This window comes from Octopus bimaculoides, chromosome 1 (genome assembly GCF_046866305.1).
Source record: "Octopus bimaculoides isolate indiv1 chromosome 1, ASM4686630v1, whole genome shotgun sequence".
In the NCBI taxonomy this organism is placed as follows: Eukaryota; Metazoa; Mollusca; class Cephalopoda; order Octopoda; family Octopodidae; genus Octopus; species Octopus bimaculoides.
The window spans coordinates 10,539,595-10,567,247 of NC_142928.1; the positions used below are offsets into that span (position 1 = coordinate 10,539,595).

Below are 27,653 nucleotides of genomic sequence, written 5' to 3' on the forward strand. Positions count from 1 at the left end.
CCAGTGCCTACAAGTAGAAAGGACTATTCTAGTTGCTTTGCGGTGCTAGAATTATTTTCTACGCACCGATTCTTTACATTAATCTATTTCTCATTAATACCACTCGGTCAAATGCTTATCAGATTATAAATATTATTGTTACAGTATCGACAGACTGATTGATAAAGTTACCTGAAAATCTAAAGTGAAGTAAATCGAAGTTCAATCTCTTTAGAACTTTTGTCTCCATTTGGAAGGTCAACGAACGTGACCTTTTACAGGGCATCGGAGACTGGAGAACGGTAAGGAGAGAAGAGAATACGTTATCCCCGGGCTGAAGACCTTGGCTACATGCATGCGACAATATGGACTTTACTAATGGTACCCCATACCAAGATCTTGAAAGGTCCTACGGACGGCCTTCTCCACAATTTCCGTCAACCAAACTTTACTCACAAGGCTTTGGTCAACAAGCAGTTATAGTAAAAATACATTTGCCCGTGGTGTTCATAGAGTAACAGAACCCGAAACCACAAAGATGCAAATCAAATGTCTTAACTCAACCCCCAACAATACCTGCACTAACTACACACCGTAAATCTATCGATAAATTAGAACATATATTGTGTAGGTAATCAGTTTACGCCGTGATATTCCAAACATATTAAGCGTCTAAGACTAAAATCTTCTAAATGACATTTATCCGATAACATACACAAAAACTTCACAAAGTACTTCATTACTTTCTCATCCAACTGCTCCGCATGATCTTTATGTTTAGCGATTTTGTAAGGTTGGTGGCTGTGCCGAGAGGTTACCAGGTTCCAATCTAAATCTGCTCATGCACTGAAGAATTAGCTCGAAATCTTTAAAATGACGATCACATTTGAGAGGTGGTAAATCACTAATCCCTTCTGACATTTACTAACTAATAACATAATCATGTTAATTCTTCGAAATCCAAATCATTGATTCCTATGTTTACAGAGAAACATTCACTAGTAAAACAAAGTGATGTATCGGTTTTAAGGAGATTAAACTTCGATTTACTTCACTTTAGATTCTCAGGCAACTTTATCAATCAGTCTGTCGATACTGTATCAATGATATTTATAATCTTAGATAAGCATTTGACCGAGTGGTATTACATATTTAGGGGAATGTTTAATCTGATAATGAACTAGTGAACCATTTTATACACAATCTGCAACGACACACACACACACACACACATATTGTTTTCTTTGGAACAAACACGGGAAATAGAGCTCAATATGCAAGAGTATATATGTATTAGTTTAGAGCTGTATAATTTCCTAAGTGACTCAAGGACTGAAAGTTCGTGATTTGCACTTATTTCATTCACTTAAGTCTCGGGTTTTTAGTCATGTGAATTTACAACCGAATAAAATAACATAGGCGCACTTATTTCTCTTGTTTGTTTCATAAAACTTAGATATATAAATATAGAACGTACAAACGGCAAAGGAATAAAATATGCAATATACAAACGGAAATTAATATGGAGTTCTTTATACATGTTATTTGTCCAGCAATTTGAGGTTGAAATTGCACTCTACTATATGAAGAGATAGATAGATAGATAGATAGATAGTAATGTAAAGTATATTGGTTTCCAATTTTAGCACAAGGCCAGCAATTTGGGGGAGGGTGGAAGTCTACTATATCGATTCCAGTGCTCAACTGGTACTTGTTATATCGATCCCGAAAGGATGAAAGGCAAAGTTGACCTCGGCGAAATTTGAACTCAGAACGGAAAGGGAGACGAAATACCGCTAAGCATTTTGCTTCGCGTGCTAACGTTTCTTATTTTTTTTATTGCCCACAAGGGGCTAAACATAGAGGGGACAAACAAGGACAGACAAAGGGATTAAGTCGATTACATCGACCCCAGTGCGTAACCGGTACTTAATTTATCGACCCCGATAAAATAGGAAAAATCACAGGTTTTTTTACTTTGCCTTTCATCCTTTCGAGGTCGATTAAATAAGTACCAGTTACGCACTGGGCTCGATGTAATAAACAATCCCTTTGTCTGTCCTTGTTTGTCCCTTCTATGTTTAGCCCCCTGTGGGCAATAGAAAAAATTATTATAAGTATTCGATTCAATTTGAGAACATTTTATTTTACCTGATGCTATTCATGTTTTTTTTTATGAGGATTTTGTCTTTATTTTTTTCAGAATGATTATCTCTCATTAGCTGACCAGCTGAGTCAGTATGTCGTCAAATTGCTCGATAAAGTACGAGGACATGACGAGCTTGAGATATTGTTGAACAAAAGTGGACAGTCCAGTGAAGATGAAACGTATGAACTTCTATCACGTTTGAAAATGGCAATACAGTTCAACGAAAAAAAGGTAATGATAATTTAGAAGATCGTTGGCTCATCTTTAATGTGTTGACTATTTATATACTATTGTCTCAGATTGCTACGAACGGTAAAATTCTGTTTCGATTCTCACATCTCTGATTAAACGGCCGTCGATACCCACGGAGATTCTATTTATTTAAAGATGCCATTTGGTATATTTCTGTAAAACCAGTTGATTAAATCGTTTGTCATCGTGTAAGAAGCTTGCTTCCCAACCACATGGTTCCGGGTTCAGTCCTACTGCGTGGCACCTTCGGCAAGTATCTTCTACTATAGCCTCGGGCCGACCAAAACATTGTGAGTAAATTTAGTAAATGGAAACTGAAAGAAGCCCGTCGTATGTATATATATATATATATATATATATATATATATATATATATATATATATATATATCACATCGTCATATTCAGATATATTTCTCATGAGTATTTGTACTCTTTATTTGTACACGTTTCATAAAATCGAATTAAGATTTTAGCCATCCTGGGTCTCCCACGTACAAATGTTCCATCAACTCTGAGAGATCGGCACTTCTTTATGGAGCTGTCGGCATTCAACCGCATCACAGGACCAAACCAACGCAGTCTTCTCTCTTGCACACTGCATCTAAATCCACTTTAACGTTGCTCCACCCCACTAACCTGGCAAAACCGAGTAGTACCTATATTTCAAAGGGCCACCCTTGTCACATTCTGTGTCACGCTGACTCGACTCTCACTGAGAACTACGTTAAGGGTACGCGTGTCTGTGGAATGCTCAGCCACTTACACGTTAATTTCACCCGCAGGTTGTTCCGTAGATCGGGTCAACTGGAACCCTTGTCGTCGTAACCTACGGAGTGTCAGGTTTTTCTCTTTAATCCTGAACAAACATGACTGGTAAATATATAGTAATATATACTCTCTCTAAATAAACATATATATATATATATATATATATATATATATATATATATATATATATTATAAGTATATATTATATATCACTTTGTCATTTTCAGATACATTTCTCGTCAGTTTTTGTGCTCATTATTTGTACACATTTCGTAGAATCGAATTAAGTACATTGTTTTCATGTTGCCAACCTCCATCGAAATGTAGAAGTATTTTACTCTCACCGTGCAGCGTAATTTAAAACAACATGATCGAATGTCTATCCACAGTGTCAGCATATTCTGTAATCTATATAGGTCACATGTTTCTGCTGTACTTTTAGGAATTTGCGGAAGCAGACACGAGTCACGCACTGCATTCAAGTGACATTTACTCTCCACTCACCGTTATAAGAATCTATAATAGCGGCTCTGTATTCACCTTTTGGTCTGGATAGTCTTTTATTCGTCACTTCTCCAGTGTTTCTTTCACTTATTAACTTAGTATTTTTTCTATAAAAAGTACCCCTTCATTTCCAGTTTCTTGATGAGTAAACTTATTTTTTGTTACATATGCCAGCATCCTGAGAAGTCGAAATCATTGTCTTGTGGTTTTTATGTTTTTAAATTCTATTGATTTTTTTAATACCTATTTCTTTCAATTTTATATTTTCCAAGACATATTTATGTCATATATACTTTTATCTATAAACTCTAATTGTAGCTATTCTATGCTCTTCTACATTATACACAGCCTATAAAAGTTTTCTGTTGGTCCATATATTTGTTATTCGTAAAGCAGCGAGCTTGCAGAATCGTTAGCACGCCGAGCAAAATGCGTAGCGACATTTCGTCCATCTTTACGTTCTGAGTTCAAATTCCACCGAGGTTGATTTTGCCTTTCATCCATTCGGGGTCGATGAAACAACTATCAGTTTAGCACTGGGGCTCATATAATCGACTTACCCCTTCCCCAGAACTTGCTAGCCTGTGCCAAAATTTGAAACAGTATTTTATATATATATATATATATATATATATATGTATATATAATTCAGAACTAAATAACACATGTAATATAAAAATATATACCATTTAAATACTAAGAGCGTCTGAATCAGCCTGTATATTAAGTGTGTGATATACAAGTTAAAATTATGCAACTGCATAGGTAAGCAGGTAATGGGAAAATTATAATAGCATACCTTGTGCTGAGAGACAAGGGCGTCTGCGTGGTCACTCGGTCAGCTAGAAATAGCAACCACCTCCCTCAAATCATATGCTTAGATACAGGATGGTTACAGCTAGAATGTCTTCTCAGTCGGAGCTCGCCTAAGTTGAAACAATTTTCTTTATACGGATTAGAAACGAAACACTTAAGCAGAGAGTACAAATATAAACTTGTCACCAGTTCGAATATGCTTGAGACATATTCGAACCTGCAAGAAAGCCTTACACTGTATTTTGCCAAGGACAAAAATTCCCATTATAGACAGATAGGTTTAAACACGCCAAGTCAGTTCGCAGCACACTCTACTCAGACTGATGGATGAATGCATTTCGAAATAGTTATCTCCTCTTCGGCATCAACATTTTTCTTATGTTTATCTTCGCTTTCTTTCCTGTTCCAGTTCGTTGCACATCCCAGTTGCCAGCAGAAACTTGTTAGTATCTGGTATTCGAATTTTCGTACTCTAGAAAGGTCAAACTGGATAACACGAATTATGATAATGACTTTAGTCACAACCACATATCCAATCCTTGCAATAGTGTATTGGTTTGCACCTAAATCCAAAGTAAGTCGTTTTTGAATACCACATTGTATGTTTCAATATTTCTACTAACTTATGTCTCGCTCTCTTTCTCTCTAACTGCATCTCTTTCTTTCTTGCTATTTACATCTCTTTCTCACTCTCCCTTTATGTGTGTGTGTGTGTGTGTGTGTGTGTGTGTGTGTGTACACAAAAAAACATTGATTAGAGAACATCAAATTCGAGTCAACGACTTTATATAGCATCACGCTTCCATGCATTTCATCATATATAAACATTACCATGGCCTTCAACATGTGTGTGTATATATATATATATATATATATATATATATATATACACAAATTTATATACACGCACATGTGTGTATATGTGCGAGTGTGTATGTACACATACACAAACATACCTAGACATTAATTTATATGCTCAGTTACCTTTTCATTTATTTATCTATCTATATATTTATGTATTACGTATACATTTACATATTGTCCTCTCTATGCATTGATGTATTAAACAGCGATTTACTGATCTCCAATTGTCTTTGATTTATCTTTAAATCTTTATTTATCTCTACATTCTTTTAAATGTTTATAGTTTACGTTTAACAGACAATGCTTGACATTAAGACCAACTAATCAACTGAAATGTGTAAGCCTATTTTAATCCAACACTCTTCGCTCATTCCAAAATCTTTTTCTCGGTTAGTTTTACGTTGTGGTGGAAATACACTTAAGTTAAGCTAAGTAATAATGAATTCCATTCTGTAATTGAAAACAACTTGTCCAGTGAGTTTATAAGAAGAAGTATTGATATTGAGATTGCTACAAAAATATCTGGTTACATCTTACGCTTTTTGAAAATTTTCAATCATATGTAATAAGTAAAAGAATCATAAAATGATATTAAAGAAATAGAAATTAAAATATCTTTAAAGTTTAATTTTTTTTTTTTTAGGTTTTGAAATATAGATTTTCGAATTTTGAAAGCATATTATTATCAAATAATTGTTGTGTTTAGAAATAAGGTAGGGACGGTGGCACAAGTAGTAAATTAGATGATGGTGATAATTAGAGAATAAAGATTGATTCTCAAATGGTATATCTTTGCTTCCTGTATATTTACAACCAGAAATATATTTGAAACAAATCAGGTGAGAATTCCCGACATAGAAGTGGGTGATGCCATCCCTTGTTTCAAATGAGAATTCTTTGCATGTGAACCATGCTGTGATACCTTCAACGTTTTGGTATTTCGCCATTCAATTTCATTTTTTTTTAAATGTGTGCGCATGCGCATGCACACGTAGCGTGTACGCGCGCGAGTGTGTGTGGCATGTATTAGTATATGTGTGTATAAATTCGTCAATGTATCTCTGTTTCTCTGTATACACACACGTGGATTTATAATTCGATGAGAAGATGTATCAAATTGCGTAATATCAATCGTTATGTTTTTCTTTGTTTTAGACATTTATTTACATTTCGATTGGTGATTTAATTATGGTTATTTAGTATATAAATGCATAAGTTTATTATGAAAGCATTTATAATAGTTATGTAAATAAATCCTTTTACATATCACACCCATACACACACGTATATATACATGCGCGCGCACTCTAAAGTTAAACGATTAGATAGATAAATAGATAGATAGATAGATAGATAGATAGATAGATAGATAGATAGATAGATAGATAGATAGATAGATAGATAGACAAACAGACAGACAGTCGCCATGATTGACCGCTAGCTCCAAAAGTCTTTTATTCTCTCTTTGTTTATTTCCTCGTGTTTCTTTCTGTTGAAGAGCGTCGGCTCGAAACGTAAAAGACTTTTTCACTTTCCAGAGCGTCAAACTAATACATTTGCCTGTTGTTTATACACCTGTCTTCGTCTTTTGTTTTTCTGTAAATTTCAACTAGACAGACAGACAGACAGACAGACAGACAGATAGATGTGTATATGTATAGTCATAGATAACTAGATTAATAGATAGAAAAGTGTGCAACAGTTTTTAAAATTCCTACATCCGCTTTAATTATAAATTGTGCAAACTAATGTGCGTTTTCTTTTATCATTTTTTTCCTTTATTTTAACAGTTACAGAAGATCCTACGCTGTCCGTGTATTAAGTTTATTGGCCACACAATGATGTTTGTCGTGTTCCTCATAATGATCATAATTTCCACATTCACTGAACTCCCAGATGAAAAGAAATCGTTACTATATAAAATACCCAGCGCAAATCATAGCTATCAGTATTTCAGAAACATTACCTCGTCGCCTTACCCCAAAGACTTTGTGATCCGAACATATGAACCGGAAATCATACACATCTTAATTTCAATATGGATCGTTGGTAAGTTTCTTATATATTTCAAGCTGCTAGCCCCAACAAGCCGAGTTTGCGACTCGGATTCTATTCCCAATGGAACTTATTTCTCTTCTTTCAAAGACCTAATGAACTTGTACAGACATGGACATTAAAAAAAATTCAATTTGCTGTCTCTTTTAAAATGGTTTTAAAGTTTAGCCTGGAGAAACTGTTCTAAACATGTTGGAATGTGAAACGTCGTTTGCCAAAGTTTACCCTGAAAGATTACTCTCAATATTAGATTTAAGCAATACTTGAGTGTTTTTGTTTTGTTTTTTGACAATCACACGTGATTGGTAAAAGAAAGAAAAAAAATGATAATTTAAGTTATTCTTGGAGAAAGTATTCAACAGCTACTGCCCCAGTCGATTTTGGTGAATTTTTAGCGAAAAGAATACGTCACGTGTTTCTGTGGAACCAAACTGATTAAAAGTTGATCTGTTCCGTTTGAGATTTTTAATTCAAACACATTTATTCTATCTTGCCAGTCTCGTCACATTCTGTATAGCATAACAATGCACCAGTAAGAACACAAGAAAGCAAACAGCCTTGCTATGCAGACTTGGTTCCACTTTCACAGGCGTCTAGTATGAAATAAAGTGTTAAACACTAACGCTATACAAATTAACAGCTCCAGCTCTCTGGTGCTACCAGATTTTATGGGTCCATAGAGAGAATGGTTACTTCTATGGATTTGGTTAACGCTGCAAACACCTTTGATGGGTCTCCAATACGGGTCGAAATTCGATAAAAGCTGTTCATTACTCTTTTCAATCAGCGGAGAATGTGAAACAAGGTGGAAAAGATAGTAGTCGAATACCGAAGGTAGAGTAGTACGCTTTTATTAATGCTATAAAAACATCGATCACAACGGCCAGACGATCGGGGACGTGAAACACTGAGTAAGTTTTTGTGATGGTTTTTTACAGCTTTAATAAAAAAAAATTTATATATATAAATATATATGTATATTTCTACTGTTAATGCGGAAAGTAAAAAAAGATTTAGGTCAAAACAAAAACAATGAGAATCTCGAAGTAACTACCATCAATTTTTGCAACATAAGAATTATTGGAACAATTTTTGCAACAAGTTGATAGTTTTGATATTTTGGAATTATCAGAAATACTTCGGAAAACATCAAAATAATAAAAATTACTATTGTTATTGTTGTTGTTGTTGTTGTTTAAGACAAGTTCGCTGGGAAACGTAACAAAGTGTGGACTTAGTGTGGACACTTCATTTAGATCTCGAGACTTCTGCGAAGATTTCATTTGCTTACAAGAAACACTTTTCTTCTTTTTCTTCTTATTGTTATTGAGTCTAGGACATTTAGCCCCCGTGGACAATAACCCTCCAAGGACAATTACCCCTGAGGACAACAGATGATTTAAAGCTTCTTAATATATTAGAGAGGGGGTAATTAACCATGGGTATAATTGTCCTAGATGGTAGTTGTCGTCGGGGGGAATTGTCTTGATACGATTATTATTATTATTATTATTATTATTATTATTATTACTATTATTATTATTATTACTAAGGCGACGAGTTCACAGAATTGTCAGCGCGTCAGACAAAAATACTTAGCTACATTTCTTCGGGTTTTACATTCTGGATTCAAATTCTGCCGACGTCGACTTTGCTCTTCATCCTTTCGGGGTCGATAAATTAAGTACTAACCGAACTCTAGGGTCAATATAAGGAACTATCCCCCTCCCCAAAGTTTGGGGCCTTGTGCCTTTAGGAGAAAGGATCATTACCTAGCAGCGAACTGGCAGAATCGTTAGCATACCGGGCAAAATGCTAGCAGCATTTCGTCCGTCACCATATTTCTGAGTTCAAATTCTGCCGAGGTTAACTTTACCTTTCATCTTTTAGAAGTCGATTAAATAAGTACCAGTTGAGTACTGGGGTCGAAGTAATCGACTAGCTCCCTCCTCCAAAACTTCTGGCCTTGTGACTATAGTAGAAAGGGTTGTATTTATTGCCAGCTGTCGTTTTGTTGCATCAAAGGTTGATTTTTGTTTTCTTCTTTTTGACAGGTATGCTCTGGCAGGAGATGAAGCAAGTGTACGCTGCAGGCATTCACAACTACTTTGACTCTTTATATAATTACTTGGACTTCGCCGTCCTTACACTTTACATAACCTCATTTACGTTGCGCTATTTAAGTATTATTAAGGTTAGTATCGTTGTTCTTTCCTCATGCATGCACCAAGAACGAAAGAACATTTGTTACCCATTTACTACACATTATATATATGTGTATATATATATATATATTTACTTGGAGAATGGAGCAACAGATACAAGAAAAAGCATTTTCGTTGGACTAGATAGCCGTTGTTTTAATGGAGGTTTAGGTTATGTAATGAGTCATTTTAAAATGACTCATTACATAACCTAAACCTCCACACTGACTCATTTCACAAGCTTCACATAATAAAACAACGGCTATCTAGTCCAACGAAAATGCTTTTTCTTGTATCTGTTGCTCCATTCTCCAAGTAAATACATAAACTACGGTTTAAGCAATAAATTACCTGCCTCTGGACGCCCTCTTCCCAAGACGGTACCCATACAGGTGATCCCCAGGAGTGCCTCCGGATTTAAACATCCCCTGGTTGCTTGGTTGCTTCAGACTACCCCTGAAGGATCGAGGCAAACCTACCACTTACCTATATATATATATATATATATATAATTATTCGTTTATATTTATATAAGGGCATTACTACAGAATAATGCCACATAATAGACTTCACAAATAAACACATTTTAGTACCGAATGTGTGGCATTATTCTGTAGTAATGCCCTTATATAAATATAAACGAATAACTATATTCTTGGGAATAGAAATTTCCCTTATAAATTTTTTTACACACTAGCTTCCTGATAAAATTCTTGTAAAAGATTTTTATTCTATTATTGAATTTATTAATCAAATATATATATATATATATATATATATATATATATATATATATATATATATATATATATATATATGCGGTGTGTGTGTACAAAACTCTAGATCATAAGTATCGCTGTGCCTAAGCGAAATACACACATGCACACACATTACACACACCACACACACATGCATATATATGTATAAATTTCATTGAGGTGTTAACACTGGAGTTTACTCTGTTAAGCTCATCAACGGTTCCAAGCTATCAGACAGACGGTAATCCGAAAATTGTCATACCAAACACGTGTCCGACAGAGTTTCTACAATTATAACCAAGGACAATGGAGTAAGCCCTTTTATTTCATTATATTACAATTGCTTCCTCGAAAATTGAGGGCCACTATCGTTAATTAAAGCTTTTTTTTCACGATTCTGAAGAATCTTCAATTTTGTGTCAACGACACCTCATGAATCAATGGTTTCATATATATTATTGCATTAAAATATAGTAACGTTCATGAGATCGATTTTCAAGGAAACGATTGTATATCAATGAAATAGATACACACACATTACCAAGCATATCTTGCTTTACACTAACTAAAGCTGCAAAACTGCAGTATTCGTCTTGAGAAAACTTCTCGTACAGACGTATAGAGTTAAAAATGAGAGAAACATATCAGTAGAATATTAAAAGCGTCTAGTAGCGGCGGCGGAATTGCGAAATGGTGATTTTTATGTATTTTCATGCCATCACTATCAAATATTCACTTGTTAGGATACTCTGCTAAAGCAACATTACAGAATTCGCTATTTATCTCATCTAAATAAACATACAAATGTGTTTTTTTCCCCATTTATGAAATATGGATTTGGAAAGATTCATACACAGACACGTAAGTATATACACATGAACAACCATAAAGCAACACATACATATACATACATATATTTGTACGTGTGTGTCTGTGTGGGTTTGTGTATGTATATATATATATATGTATATCACGAACTGGCAAAACGTGTGCATTGTGCATGTGTGTGTGTGTATATATATGGTATTTTGTGGTTTATAAAACATACACGAGTTTCGGCCGATTAACTTATTGGATTACATAATTGCTTGCTGACGCATTGTGTGTGTGTGAGTACGTAGTTGTACGTATAAGTGCATATATATACATATATATATATATATATATATATATATATATATATATATATATATATATGTATGTATGTATGGAATATTACATAGAAATGGAAGGGTCTCGCTAAAATGTATATTTTTTTTCCTACAGGTGCGCATCTCATTAGAATATTTTGCTTCAAACGATTCCTGGACACTATTATTTAATAAGAATAAAACTGCCGAATCATACTGGTACTGGTTGGTTGCAGGTAAACATAAATATTTTATATATTAAAACTATTATAAATCTGCAGGTACCGAAAACTGTTACGTGTATATATATATTTATATTATACTCATTTATTGTGCTTTTAATTATTAATTTTTCTATATGTGATAGTGGATTTTCATCGATGAGTTCTTGAAACTTGGTTATTTTCCCTAAAACTATATATATATATATATATATATAATTATTACAAATTAAAAGGGTAAAGGATTATCAATTTATTAATTCATTAATAAATCAACAATTAATAATTAACAATTTTTACCAAGCCCATCGGTATGTAAGCACCATTATTGGTGGAGAACTTATTTAAAAGCTCATATATATTTATAAACATAATTAAGGGATCAGCAAATATTTGCTTCACCATATACCGAAGTTCAGAAATAGCAGCTAAAAAAGCTGAGAATCCCACAGATAGCATCACTTGTAACTCACAAAGGCAAAAACAAGAAGAAATCTGTGGGATTCTCAACTTTTTTAGCTGCTATTTCTGAACTTCGGTATATGGTGAAGCAAATATTTGCTGATCCCTTAATTATGTGTGTGTATATATATATATATATATATATATATCGGATAACGGCTTCTTGTATTAGCTCTTCTTTGTGTATCTATCATTTACATTTGTGTGTGTAATATCTTTTACAAGGAAAAGGTTGACAGTGAATTCGAAGTTTCAGGTTGCTTATCTTCACCAAACTGATGAAAGGAAATGAGTCGATACTTCGAGGACAGTCGACTCTTGCTCTTATTTTTATAGTTAATGAGTATGTACTCTCCCAATTGTACTATGTAATCCTTCAGTTTAAAGTTGGATTATTTGTATTTATAATTTAACATAAAATCAAACATTAATAAATATATATATATATATATATATATATATATATATATATACACATATATATATATATATATGCACGGCAGCTGAAACTTGCTCAGGATGGCTTTGGTTGATCAGAGACCTCATTGCGTATTAGATATTTCATAGAACAATTGATGAGGCATTGAGAATAATATTTCTTAAGTATTTTTATGTGTAGGCGCCTAGCTCAGTGGTTAGGATACTCGGCTCACGAGTTTAAGGTCGTATGTTCATTTCCCAGCGCGTGCGCTGTGTTCTTGAAGACACTAGAATCTCAATGGGCCTGTCTTGTATTCTGTGCTACGCTGAATCTCCCTGAGAACTGCTCAGTCACTTACACATTAATTCATGAGAAGGCTGATCGGGTCACCAGGAACACTCGTCGTCGTAATCGACGGAGTCTCAAGTTTTTTTTTATATATATTTTAATAAATTTCCAGTCTACTTTGTTGTTGTTGTTGTTGGCCTGTCATAATTCAGCTTTGACCGAACAAACCTATGATCAAAGCAATTCCAGATTTGGCCATCCAATATGATTAAGATTCCATTATCTAAGACGTCGTCGTTGACCATTGCATCGTGTTATTATTCTAAGTAGAGTGTACCGAGGAAGGCACATAGCCGAGTAGTTAGGATATTGCACTCGCGATTGTATGATCGTGGTTTTAATTCTTTGACAGGGTGGTACACTGTGGTCTTGAATAAAACACTTAATTCATTTCATATTGCCTCAATCCACTTAGCTGTGAGTTCCAGCAATAGCTGAAAAGTTAACCCTGCTACGGACCGAGGTCTCGTTCAGAGAAGAGCGTTATAATTTCAAACACTCTCACGCCGCTACGTTCTGAGTTTAAATTCCGTCGAGGCCGACTTTGCCTTTCATCCTTTCAGGGTCGATTAAACAAGTACCAGTTACGCACTGGGGTCGATGTAATTGTCTTAATCCCTTTGTCTGTCCAAGGACGGAATTTAAACTCAGAACGTAGCGGCAGACGAAATACTGCTAAGCATTTCGCCCGGTGTGTGAACGATTCTGCCAGCTCGCCGCGCATGTATAAACAGTGTACGATGATAACCAGCAAAGATCTGTGGTCCTATCTCAATTATTGATATCTTTATTGCTTTAGTTTCTAGTTTTTCTTTTTTTTTTTTTAACATATTTATATTATTCTGATATCAGGTTCAACTAGGGCAAAGGTTCTCAAACTTTTTGGGCCACATAATACCCTCAGCACCCAACCCCTATTTTTATGCATTAAAAAATTTATATTTGTTCTAATTTATATATACTATGAATCATTTGATATTTAAGATAATATATAATTTGTATAGAATACTATGATAGTATTATAAATTCATAAGCGTCTCCCAATGCCTCCTTTTTCTCTACCACCCCCTTAGACACCAGCACCCACCTGGACCCCTCAACGTTCACTGGGGGGAGGGTAGCGCCCACTTTGACAACCTATGAACTAGGGCAATTGACAATTAGAACGATAATAAAGGAGAGAATAACGATATAGATTGATAGGGTGATTCAAGAAAGAGGAACGTTGGTGAATATAGATTGAAGGAGAGATAAAGATAGAGGGAGATGATTCGTAATCAATGTGTTGTAAACAGAGAAGGCGAGAGAAATACAGATAGAAAGGAGGGTGATCGAGAGAGAGAGGGGGAGAGAGAATGATGAAGGTGGAGGAGTAATAATAATTGGTGAGAAGAGAAAGAGAGGGAGGGGTGATAAAGGGAGGTCGTGTAATGAAGGAAGGGAGAAAATGATAAAGAGAGAGTGAAAACGGGAAAAATTGAAAGCGTGAAAGACTCAACAGGAAGTGGTAAAGAAAGAGAAAGAGTGTAATAATGGAAGTGGGAGGGTAATCCCCAGAGGCAGGTGGGAAGCCGGGTGATAAAAAAACCAGAAGTGGAGGAACGAAATGGCAGGAGTGAAAAATGAGTGACAGCCATAAATAAAGGAAAGATAATTAGGGTCAATATATAAAGAAATGGGGGTAATTAAATTTGATGTTTGTCTTGTTTGTATTTGACAGATTATTGGGGAAATGCTAAATGTTAATGGCAGTGTAGAGGTTCGATAATCTACTGAATATAATTCTCATGGACGCAATCAGTCAACCATTGCTTTCAAGAACATCAATCTCTCCCTCTCTCGCTCTCTCTCTCTCTCTCTCTCTCTCTCTCTTAACTCATCTCGGTAGCTTGCTTGCTAGTTATTTATATACATAGAGGTATGTATGATTTTTGAGTTTAATGTACGCTCTTGACAGAGTTCAGGCCGGTTGCTAACAAAACAAGACTCTTTGAGTTAAGAGAGTTCCCAGTGTTTGCGACCATGTGGTTGAGTTGGTGCGTTGGTTGAACTGTCCTCCGCAAATCCCAAATTTTATTTTGGTTCACGACAGCAACTGTTTTTCGAAGTCTCGTGTTGCTCGAAATGTGGAGTAGATGAACGTCCGACAATAGATGAAGAGTCGTTCTTTATGTTACTTGTCTTGTTTTCCATTTATTTCTCTCATTGTTCGCATACCCAAGTTTTCCTTCGTATTTCATGTTGTTTTCGTAGTTCGTAATTCATGTTGCCGTTTCTAACAAATTTTTTAATTGCTCAATGAATGCATTATATCATCATAAAGAACCGTTTTCTTCAGATAAATACATGAATCTTACAGTTAAGGACATTTAAAATAATTTTTGAAATAATTCAAAATTCACGGCAGCATACATTTTCAATGATCCTGCCACTAGTTCAGTCACCTCAACTTTAATTAACTTATTCAACTGAATCTTGTTTATATTATTCATGGTGGCTCTTTCAGACATGCCATCAGTTACACATATAGCCACACTTACTAGCTATGCCGCTGACACAAAAGTAGTACAAGCAGTCAAGGAACCTTCTGATGCTAATCTTCAACAGAAAGACCCAGGTGCCATATATAAATGGGCTGAGGACAACAACATGCACTTTAATGCAGGCAAACTCCAACACCTCCGCTACCAGCTAATTGGCGCTCAGAAGTCACAACGATACTTTGGACCAAAGAGAGCGGCAATCCTAGAATCACATACAGTGCGTGATATGAGCAACGATGCCTCGTTTCACATGCATGTCACCAAGATGATGGCAGTGTGCAGGCGAATGGTCGGGTGGATTCTGAGGACCTTCAGAACAAGGGACGGATCTTTTTTAAAACGGGGGCCACATTTTTCATTAATGTTTTACGTAGTGTTTTTGGTACCGAAAGACTTTCAAACTTCGTATACTTATCTATTTTGTGTTATAGAACAGAAAAATATTTTTGTATTCGAATTTATTTCATGTAAAAAAATTGTCTTATTTCGATAATTTCAACCAATCACTGACAAGTATTCAGTTGTTTACATTTACTCCTTTGGCTCATTAAGCGATGTAAAGCGTATTTAATCTCCATACCTTCGTTTTATTTGCTTTTTTCATTTTAAATTTGCTTTAACCCTAACCCTAACCCTAGAGTTAGGGTTAGGGTTAATTGTTTCAGAATCGTTTGTTTATGTAGTCGGCACTTAATGTATATCGGCTGAATGGACGTCAGTGATTGGTTGAAATTACAGAAATACGACAACTTTAACATGGAATAATTTATGGATTTCTTTTTTTTTAAGAAGACTAAGAGAAAAAGATGTTTTATATGACACATTCTACCAGTGTTCCAAGTTTCAAAGTGTTTCGTTAATGAAAAATGTGGCCCCCGTTTTAAAAAAGATCCCAAGGGACCAGGAAACTATGCTGGTCCTATGGAGGACATTTGTCCTCAGCCGTCTGGACAACTGCTCTCAACTATAGTCACCTTACACTGTAGGATTAATAGTAGAACTTGAGGCGGTTCAGTGATACAAGGAAGATAGTATCAATGGAACAGTTGGGCTACTGGGAGAGACTGAAAGAACTACCACTCTATTCCCTGGAGCGAATACAGGAGAGGCATGCAGTGATATATGTGTGGAAGATACTGGAGGGGCTGGCACCAAACGTTGGAATTGAAAGTTATACCAGACCTCGGAATAGACGTCACTTCATTTGCAAAAGCCTCAGCTGCCTCATCTAAAGCGAGGACCATGTATTGCAATAGCTTGGGATTTAAGGGTCCAAAGCTATTTAATTCTTTCCCAAAACATCTGAGGGATCTCCATGGAGTGAGTGTAGATGTTTTCAAGAAACAGCTTGACCTCCAAGACCCCAGATGAACCAATATCAAAGCAGGAAACTCAAAAGAGGGCAGCGGTATCGAACTCCCTCTTTCACCAAAAGCCAATCCCATAGAATTGGGCAATTAAAAGGTGATTACACAGGCGGTGCCTCGGCATGGCCGCAGCCTCATGGCTGAAACATATAAAAGATATATGTATATATAGCGGTTGGACAAAATGATGGAAACACCTTAAAATTTCAAACAAATTTATTTTAATATGGGGTAGGACCGCCTTTGGCAGTAATTACAGCTTGAATTCTATGAGGTATGGACTCGTTTGAATTGTTTCCAAAGGAATTTTTGTCCCATTCTTCAGCCAAAAGAGTTTCGAGTTCTTGTAGTGATGATGGTGGAGGATATCGACTCCTTACTTGTTTTTCTAAAATGCATCATGAATGTTCAATAATATTGTGATCTGGGGACTGCGGTGGCCAGATAAGATGTTCAGCTTCATTAGAATGTTCCACATGCCATTCAGTAACAACTTTAGCTGTGTGAATTGGTGCATTATCATCCTGAACGATTGCGTTTCCCTCCGGAAACAGTTCCGCAATTATAGGATGAATTTGATCAGATAAAATGCTTAAATAGTCTTGACTATTAATTCTGCCATGAAGAGAAACCATTGGGCCGGCGGATTTCTAAGATATATCATCACAGATCCTTCTCTATGTTTAACAGTTAGTTGGAAGAAGGCAGTCTGAGTCAAAACATTCTTTTGACTGTCCCCACACGCATACTCGGCTGGTACTCCGAAATAATGTAAAGGATGACTCGTCCGAGAAAATAGCATTCTTCCACTGCTCTTGGGACCAATTCTGTAGGTTTTTACTCCACTCTAAATGCTTTGCAACGTTTGTTTTCGAAAGAAGTGGTTTTCTGATTGCAGCCCTCCTGTGAAATCCGGCTTTGTGCAGCTCCCGGCGAACAGTTTTTGTGGAAACTGGGTTCCCGAGGTGGTCATTAAGTTCTGCAGTAATTTTGGGAGCTATCTTTTGTGATCCTTTCTAACAATTCGCGTAGGAGTCCAACAGTCCCTATCTGAAAGTTTTCGTTTTCTTCTGGAGTTTTGTTTCAACGGGGAGGTGTTTCCCTCTTTCTCAAAGGCTGTCATTACTTTCGAGACAGTACTTCTTGATACACCAAACAGTTCGGCTGTTTTCGTTACGCTAGCACCTGCCATACGAGCACGAACAATTTGACCTCTTTAAAAGTCCGATAGATCTGTCATTTTAATGAATTTTATACAGGTATTTCAGAGTTGAGCATACTTTTTCAGTATCGACAAAAATTATGTGTTTGTGTGAGAGAGAGAGAGAGAGAGAGAGAGAGAGAGAGAGAGAGAGGGAGAGAGAGAGAGAGAGAGAGAGAGAGAGAGAGAAGAGAGAGAGAGAGAGAGAGAGAGAGAGAGAGAGAGAGAGAGAGACGTTTAGAGACAGAGAGACAGACAGACCAAGTGCGTGGTCTAATTATTAGACCCATAATCACCAGTTCATAGTTTTGATTCGCAGGCCGGAACATACGTTGTTCTCTTGAACAAAATACTTCAGTTGAGGCAGTTAAAAATGAATACCAGCAGCAGCTGAGGCTTAATCGTACGACGCATTAGCGTCCATTTCAGAAGAGAGGAGTGTATTCTACTCCCATCGGTCACTAATACGCCATGGGAACAGGATAAAGCACCGGTTTGATTAGTCTATAAGCTTGCGACACTCCTATCGATAGGGTGACGTGTTTGTTCTGCAAGATTCTCAATGTGAGTGCATGTGCTGAGTAAACATTTCATTGAATACATTATCTCTCAGTTCCATGTAGTTTCTCGAGATTACATTAGTAGGAGAAAGTCATCCTGTAGACCACTGCCTTTGAAAGGTAGAATTTCTTACGTGGACATTGCAATTGATTTTGACAGTTGCAAGTGGGTGCCGACAACAAAGCTTACGGAGGCGCATGCTGTTTTTCTGTTGTGACGTTCGATGAAGCAATATTGTACGACCCATAGTAACTAATTATACCTTTATGGAAATTATAAAGTCTGTGCTATTTATGTGTTCTGGAGAATTACTGCCTAATTAAGGATAAAATGTTCCTGGCTACGTTCGCAAAGATAGCTTGGTTGAACAGAGAATTGAGAGATTTTCATCTTTCTAACTCCCAGAGCAGGGAGGAGTGAAAATTTTCTGTCACATTAACTTGTCATTAAAGGATCTTTAATCACATGAACTTCTCATTAAATCCAGTTTTCGCTAACGCCTCGTTAACATGGGGCGCAGAGCTGTCGAAGATATCTCTATCTGAGAAAACTAATTAGAGATTGCCTGTTACTGACTTTGTAATTACAACCAAGATTTGCTGGAACTCCCATGAATATGTTAAGTTTCATCAGGGTTTCTATAGGTTTAGGCTTTATCTATCCTGAGGTCTAAAGTTGATTATGGTGGAAGTTATGTTTAAGCCAAACACTTTGATGAGGATTCTGTCTTCCCAAAATAAGTTTCTATAGAACTGTTCTTATCTCAGCTGAGATTATCGTAAAGAAATACATTGGCTTCAACAAGCAGATGAACTATTCCAGGCTCAGGGACAGGAAAACTGCACAACCTTTGTCCTCTTTAACTAAAAGCATTTGGGGGAAAATAACCTGCCTTGTATATTCTGGAATATTCTCAACAAAGTCTCTTCTTACTCTGAGTGTGCAACTTTTTGTTCTACGAGAAACAGTACATAATGCAACCGCTGTTTCTTTAACAAATAAACTAGACATTTATACTGCAGCCACCAACAGATCTCACTGTCAATAAACTGAAAATATTTTTGCAGTTAGAAATTTCATTTTATACGACCTCATCATTTTTTTAATGCTTGACTTTGAATAAAGACTAACCTATTTAATGCTTTTCATAAAATCTTTATAAAGCTTTTATTTTTAAAAAATGCTTATCATTGTCCATTCGGCGGATTTGTCTTTCGGCGAATTTCTCTATACAGCGAATAATTCAAATTCGCAGTAAATTATAAGCCAACAATTGTTAATACTATTCTATAAATATTCCAAAAATATCAAATTTCACGAGAATTTATATTAAGACTTTTCCTGTTTATTATGCCAATTTCCTCTCATTCAGCAGCTGATCAACATTCGTTAAACCTTGCAGTCCTGAAATTACTATTTTCATCTCTTGGCTTGAACTGCCCAATAAGAACGAGTCGTTCTCATCATGAAATGAAATTATTACTTAGAAACTATACCCGCCTTATCAGTTAGCATTATCGCATGCGAATGAACAAACGTAGATTTTCAGCTGTCAAACATTTAATAAGGCAGTTTATCATTAAACTAGGAATAGAAATAGAGAGAGAGAGAGAGAGTGTGGGTGTGTGTGTGTGTGACGAGAATATTTCTTAGTGTAAGAGTTTAACAAAAGGCGCAGTGAAAGAGAAAGAATCAAAACATCAGACCGATGGTATATATATATATATATATATATATATATATATATATATATATATATATATATATATATTATCGATATGTAATTACAAGGACCATAGATCTAAGTGTAGGAAGTTTACAAGCTTCGAGCAGTCCGTGGTAGGTATAAAAAAACAACGTTCAAGAATGAATATATATCTGAGCGAGATGCAAACAGTAGCAGTACGACATCGTGAAGTATATTTGCCACCTAAATGTGGCTGACCCATATAGGACGATGCTACTGTAGTTTATAGCCCCAGGAAGACATCTCCTTCAGCTGTTTGTGCCCGATCACAGTATTTGCGAAGGGAAATCATCGTTCCCATTTCGAGCCTTACGTGATACACACGGACCCGGGTTGCTTCTTGTGTATTGTCTGTGTAAAACATGGTAAATGTATTGTGTGGTAATAAGCTTGCTTTCCAGCCACATGATTCCGGGTTCAGTCCCATTGCGTGGCACCTTGAGCAAGTTTCTTCTTCTATAGCCTCGGGCCGATTAAAGCCTTTTGAGTGGATTTGCTAGAGGGAAACAGAAAGAAGCCCGTTGTATATATATATATATATATATATATACATGCATATCTATGTGCATATATATATATATGCATACATGCATGCATATATATGTGTGTATATATATTTATATACAATATATGTGTGTGTGTGTGTGTGTGTGTGTGTGTGTGTGTGTGTGTGTGTGTTTATTGTGCTAGTGTTTATTTCCTACCATCGCTTGACAACCGGTGTTGGTGAGTTTAAGTACCCGTAAACTAGCGGTTCGGCAAAAGAGACCGATAGAATATTACCAGACTTAGAACAAAAAAAGAACTGGACGTCGATTTGTTTGACAAAAAGCCTTCGAGGCGGTGCCCCAGTATGGACACACTCAGATGAACGAAACATATAAAAGATAAAAGATGTACCTATTGCGGTGACGTAATTTGTACATCTGAACCTCGTCCATTTATTGTATGATTTATTATTGTTTATATTTGAATTACATATATACGGTGGTACCAAAATCTCTTAAGTGCTTAGGGCCTCTATGGGTTTTAATCCGGCCCTAAACTCTATGGTTGGAAACAATGTGTAACGAACAAAGCTTAGATTGTTAAGAGATTGAACGTATGATTAGTTGCTCCAGAAAAGAAACTTTGAACTTAAAGACAAACTTAAATGTAGCGTGCAGACGACAAGTTTTCTGTGATAATAAACTCGGTTCCCATTTTAAATATGTTTCACTGATTTTTATAAATGCCAGAACATGACTTCTGTTTCCTATTTTCTTTCCATTATAGTTGTGAGGTTTACGTTTCACGAATAACAAATCATTAAATACTTGTACAGTACCCTGAAATAAATCTCAACTATTTATATCTCAGTTTTTGTTTTGCCTTAATGTAAGACTACACGGAATAACTTCGCGTTTGTTTTTGTCATGTTTAGATTCTTTTTTTCTTTTGTAAACGTATGAATTGTGCTCTTGTATATATGTACTCATACATATAACAATGTATATCGATATGTGTGTCAGAGTGCGTGTCACAAATACACACACCACAAATACAGATTCACACACATGTACGTATACATATGCATACACATACACACACACACATATATATATATATATATATACTCAATGTGACAAGCGAGACCAAAAGCGCGCGTGTGTGTATACATAGATACACAGACATATAAAGAATATTTATCCACCAAATGCAGTGTTCAGAACTGATTCTTACTATTCAATACTATTGTGTATATAAGTCACGGATACCATTCAACTACAGCTATTTTAAAGTTCGTCAATGCCCAGTTCGAATAGACCTCGGCGGTTTCATCTTTTCTCTTTCGTTTTGCTCTTGTTCTTTTTTCTTTCATATTGGAGACATAGCTGAAGGAACGTGGCTTAGTGGTTAAAGGTATTCGGTACACGATCATAAAGTCGTGAGTTCGGTACATAGCGGCCCGTTGGATCCTTGAGTAAAATATTTTTTTCACTTTACTCCAGTCAGTTCAACTGCCAAAAATGAGGAGTACCTCTAAGTCAAAGAGCCAGCATAATCGCATTCTGTGTCACGTTGAATCTTGCTGGGAACTACGTTAAAGGTACATAGGTCTGTGAGTGCTCAGCCACGTGCACGTAAATTTCACAAGCTGGTTGTTCCGTTGATCTGACCAAACGGAACACTCGTAGTCACAACCGACGGAGTACTAGTTTGTACTGGGGACATATGAGAGCTTGTTAATATACATGTACAGTCATTTGAACTTACGGAAACAGTCGTGAGTCTGTCGTGAATGAGATCAAAATCAATACAAGCTATATGCGACTAAGTTCAACACCTAAGAAAAATGAAAATAAAAACAATTGTAGTAAAAATATATGAAATAGATGCGACGAGGATTTTGACGCATGATGAAATAGACAGAAGTAAATTTAATGATTTTTTTAGTTATTTTACTTGTTTCCGTCATTAGACTGGGGCCATGCTGAAGCACCGCCTTGAGGAATATTAGTCGGATGATTGAACCACCGGTAATTTTTTTTAGAACCTGGTACTTATTTTATCGGTCTTTTGTGCTGAACTGCAAAGTTAAGGGAACGTAAACAGACGAACACCGGTTGTCGAACGGTCCTGGAGGACAAACACAAAGACACACACACACACGCACGCAGATAAATAGATAGATAGATACATACATACATACGATTGGCTTCTTTTAGTTTCCGTCTACCAAACCTACTCACAAGGCTCTGGTCAGCTCGAGACTATAGTAAAAGACACTTCTATAAAGTGCCACGCAATGAGACTGAACTTTGTGGTAGGGAAGCAAACTTCATACCCCACAGCCATACCTGCACTTACTGTTTGCCGTTAAATGGCTAGAATAGCTTTTCCACGATGTAAAACCTATATTAACAACGTGTGCGCGTACGTGCATGTGTGGTTTGTGCTCATATTATGGAGTTTGTGATGTAAATGGTATATACGACCATAAAGGACTATAACTTAATATGAAGTTGAGCTTTGCCATTCAATAAATGAATTTTGATAAAGCAAGTGTCAAACTATGTACTGCAAATCGATACAATTAACAAGAGGTCTTTAAGGTTATGCTTCCCCAGCCGAGGCTCAATCGAATGGCTGACACCTGTAAGTAAATTATGATACAAACACATTCTTCAGATAGTTGCTGGCCAAGTCTGGCTGACTAACTTTGAACAGACATTTTTCGATGCTACTGAATAGAAATTGTTTTAAAATTTTCTAATAAATAAGCAGCAACAAAAGCCATTACAGCGGATGCAAATAACCACAGTGAAGAGACGTACATAGAAAACAAATTATATAAACTGCTTTCTGTGTTTATCGTACATTTTCATACATACATACATACATACATACATACATACATGTGTGTGTGTGTTTGTATGCGTGCTTGTCCGTGTGCATTTATGTACATATCTCTATGTATATATATATATATATACATATATATATATATATACATATATATATATATATATATATATATATATATATATATATATATATATATATATATATATGTATGTATATATATATATTAAAATAGTAGGGTAAAAAAATGGATATTAATTAATATCAATTTAATACCAGGAAACTAGCACATTAAAAGAATTATATATATAACGGAGCAAGTAATCCAAGAGAAAACATTTGCGAAGATATTATTGAAGATATCATTATCTAGTGTAATAATTAAAAATGATAATAACAGAATCAATAATAGAGGCGATTGCAGACCCTCACCCCCACCAAAGAAAAAAAAAGCATTAAATAGCCCGAAAGATTAAAATTAATCAAAGGACATACTAAGTATATCTGCCGGTTGGAAATAAGAGCTTTAACTTATTTCCGGGAGGTAGACATATTTAGTATGTTCTTTCGTTAATTTTAACCCTTCATATATATATATATATATATATATATATATATATATATATATATATCACATTGCTATATGACATTAAAAAACAAACAGGCAATTTATATTGTTTGTGTGTGTTGTTATAACCTGACATAAGATAGCAAACAGATAGATATATATATTGTGACATTTGTGAACTTAAGTAATAAATATTACGGATAATGTAACTGACATAAAACATACATGTTAGTACAGCTAAAATATAATCGAAATATGTTTAGTTTTCTCTTCACTCGCCATGTTTTCTCCCTTCATAAATGAAATAAAAACTGAATTGTTTTGATGTGAAAGTGATGATGTTGTTACTGTTGTTGCGGTTTCTCTTCTAGTTGTCAACATTGCCGACATGTAGTTACACATTTTCGTTAGAAACATGTATTATTTTAATTGATCCCAAAAGGTGTCGACTGCGGTGGGAAACAAACTTAAAAGAGGCATACTTAAATACCACAAGGCATTCTCCGCATGTTTCCGATTCTCCAATACCATATTAATAATAATATTGACTTCATATTCAGGCACACGGCCAGTAATTTCGATGTTAGGAGTAAGTCGACCCCGAAAGGATGTAAGGCAAAGTCGACTGACGGAATTATAACAACAACTATAATAATAATAATAATAATAATAAAAAAAAAGAAAAGTGCCATAATTAATTTTGTTGAACGATACTTAGGTATCTCGTGTACCTTCAACGGGTTGAAAATTTGATGTCAGACTACTTCATTTTTTATAGATAATATTAGGATTGCTATGACGCGAGATACCGAAATATCGTTCAACAAATTTAGTTATGGCACTCTTCTTTTTTATTTACTTATTCCTTCCAGAGGAGTCATAGCAGCCCTAATAATAATAATAATAATAATAATAATAATAATAACAACAATAATAATAACAATAATGAAATGTTTGTTCCTTTTCTCCGACAGATCGTTGTTATTGGTTTGCACTTGATCCGCACAATATTGCAGAATCGTTGTTTGCTATTGCTAATGTGATAAGCTTTACACGTGTATCATATGTTCTACCAGCGAATGAACATTTTGGACCCATGCAAATATCATTGGGGAAAATGATAGGGGTATGTATATACAAATCTATCTCTAGCGTCCTTTGACACAATATTAAAAAAAAAAAACTATTCTTGTTTCAGTTGGGGGAGGGGCTATTTATGTTAATTTTGAAATTCATTCTAATGCTAAGGCGTCTTTCAATCTGAAAGTTATTCTTTAGATTTTTAGAGTTTAAAATTTTACTGATTCTTTTGAATGTCTGTTTTGACGTTCAATTCATACTTTTGTTTTATTGGACGATTTTGTTAATGTCATGATTGTTTGCGATAAATCACTCAGTTCTTCATATCTTTAGACATCTATATCTTTCTTTAATCATTCATGTTTTTCATTATTTAATAAGGTATTCCGGGAAGCTTATATTTAGATCCCGTTAAAGATCTTAATGCACTTTTTCTTGTACGGTCTTTTCGCGTATCTTAAGTGATAAAGTTTTCTTTTAATATTAACTTTTCCTTAATATATCGATATTATTTATTGAATATTTAGTATAACTCATACTGTACATCATACTATATTTCTTTTAGTCCTACTTAATTAGATCTCTGGGTTTTTTCACCACATTTATAGAATTTATTTTATATGAGAATATTATTTATATCAATCATTAGAGATTAAAGAGCGATTAGCCTAATATAAAAATAATTTTAAATCAGAAATAATACATTTCTAAATCTCTCAGAGAGATTGATGCAGTAGTGATACGATGAAGTAGTTGTATGCTGTCAACTTAATGTGACAGTCCCCTAAAGGGAATAATACTACTGTTGGTTAGACCTAGGAAGCTGCACCGCTTCCTGTCGGCCTTGACACATTTCCTGTGTCCTTATGTTTAAAAGGGAGAAACAAGCACCTCCACCCAGCTAAGCCTGCATCCAGAGACATGTTTCTGAGTCTTTGCTCGTCATCAGTCTGGAGTAGCATGACTTGCTAGTCGAAGATGCCTGTCAGGCTCTCGTAAACATTTAATAATTCTAGGGAAATACATTCACTGATTTCAAATTTAGAAATAATACATTTCTAAATCTCTCGCTAGAATTATTATATGTTTACAAGAGCTTGACAGGCATCTTCGACTAGCAGGTCGTGCTACTCCAGACTGATGACGAGCAAAGACTCAGAAACATGTCTCTGGATGCAGGCTTAGCTGGGTGGAGGTGCTTGTTTCTCCCTTTTAAACATAAAGACACAGGAAATGTGTCAAGGCCGACAGGAAGAGGTTTTTTAGGAGTGTTTTGTTGTTCTTTAATTATTTATTCATGTTAATTTAGCCTCCAGATAGATTAAATCCTTCCTCAAAGTTTTTGCTTTCTTATATAAATTTAAATGCAAAATATTGATATATTTTCCAATATTTCAATTATTTGGAATTTCATTTAGAATTCTTTTTCAGGTCATTTCATCCGGTTCTAACTTTCGGTAACATCTTAGAACATTGTTTGTTACATTTTAAGTATTCATTTGGCATTTATTCATATTTTCCTCTATTTTTCTCTCTTTAGCACAACTAATAGATCTCCAGGTTTGTATGCTAATCATAAGCTGGATGGATAGAATTTCAAAATATTTACGAAGCCTTTAAATAAAGCCGGATATTGACATCAACCTAAATTGTACATTGGTCCTAACACTTAAAATTTTCCATTATATCTTTACAAATTTGTATTAATCTGTAAAACTTACATTTTTCCCCTCATTTGTTTCATTTTTAAACAGTTCTTGAAAATATTAGATTAGGTTTTGAATTTCTTTAATTTTAAATTAATCTTTACTTTTACAAACAAGAATTAAATTTTGTTTGCATATGTTAATTTGTTGCCATCTTTTTTTATTGACACATTCTGGAAATGTTTTATTATTGCACAAATATATGAATATGTTTTGTGTGTGTGTATTTGAGCTTCATATTAGTTATATATTGTATATAAATATACAAGTATTTTAACCATCCATGTGGGTATATATATATATATATATATATATATATACATATTACATCAGAGGATCCGATATCTAGGAAACAGATACAAATACATACGCATATATATATATATATATATATATATATATATATATATGCGTGTGTGTGTGTGTTTAAAGATTTTGGAAATGTTTTATTATTGCGCAAATATGAATATATGTATGTATGTGTGTAGATGTTTGAGTTTCATATTTGTATATATATATACAGGTATTTTAACCATCCACGTGTGTGCTTACAGATTTTGAAAACGTTTTTATTATTGGACAAATATAAAAGTATGTGTACG

The 27,653-nt window shown here is 35.1% G+C and overlaps 1 protein-coding gene across 3 annotated transcripts in view; it reads left to right on the forward strand.

The window, feature by feature from the left end:
- LOC106878508 (short transient receptor potential channel 7) overlaps positions 1-27,653 on the forward strand; it is a 651,584-nt gene that overhangs the window by 611,678 nt on the left and 12,253 nt on the right. For all 3 annotated transcript variants that reach the window (XM_089348483.1, XM_089348479.1, XM_089348484.1), the window contains exons 5-10: positions 2,183-2,359; positions 4,880-5,044; positions 7,125-7,383; positions 9,444-9,583; positions 11,618-11,717; positions 25,240-25,391. In XM_089348483.1, the coding sequence (XP_089204609.1) occupies positions 2,183-2,359; positions 4,880-5,044; positions 7,125-7,383; positions 9,444-9,583; positions 11,618-11,717; positions 25,240-25,391 (993 nt within the window). The remainder of the gene's footprint in view (positions 1-2,182; positions 2,360-4,879; positions 5,045-7,124; positions 7,384-9,443; positions 9,584-11,617; positions 11,718-25,239; positions 25,392-27,653) is intronic.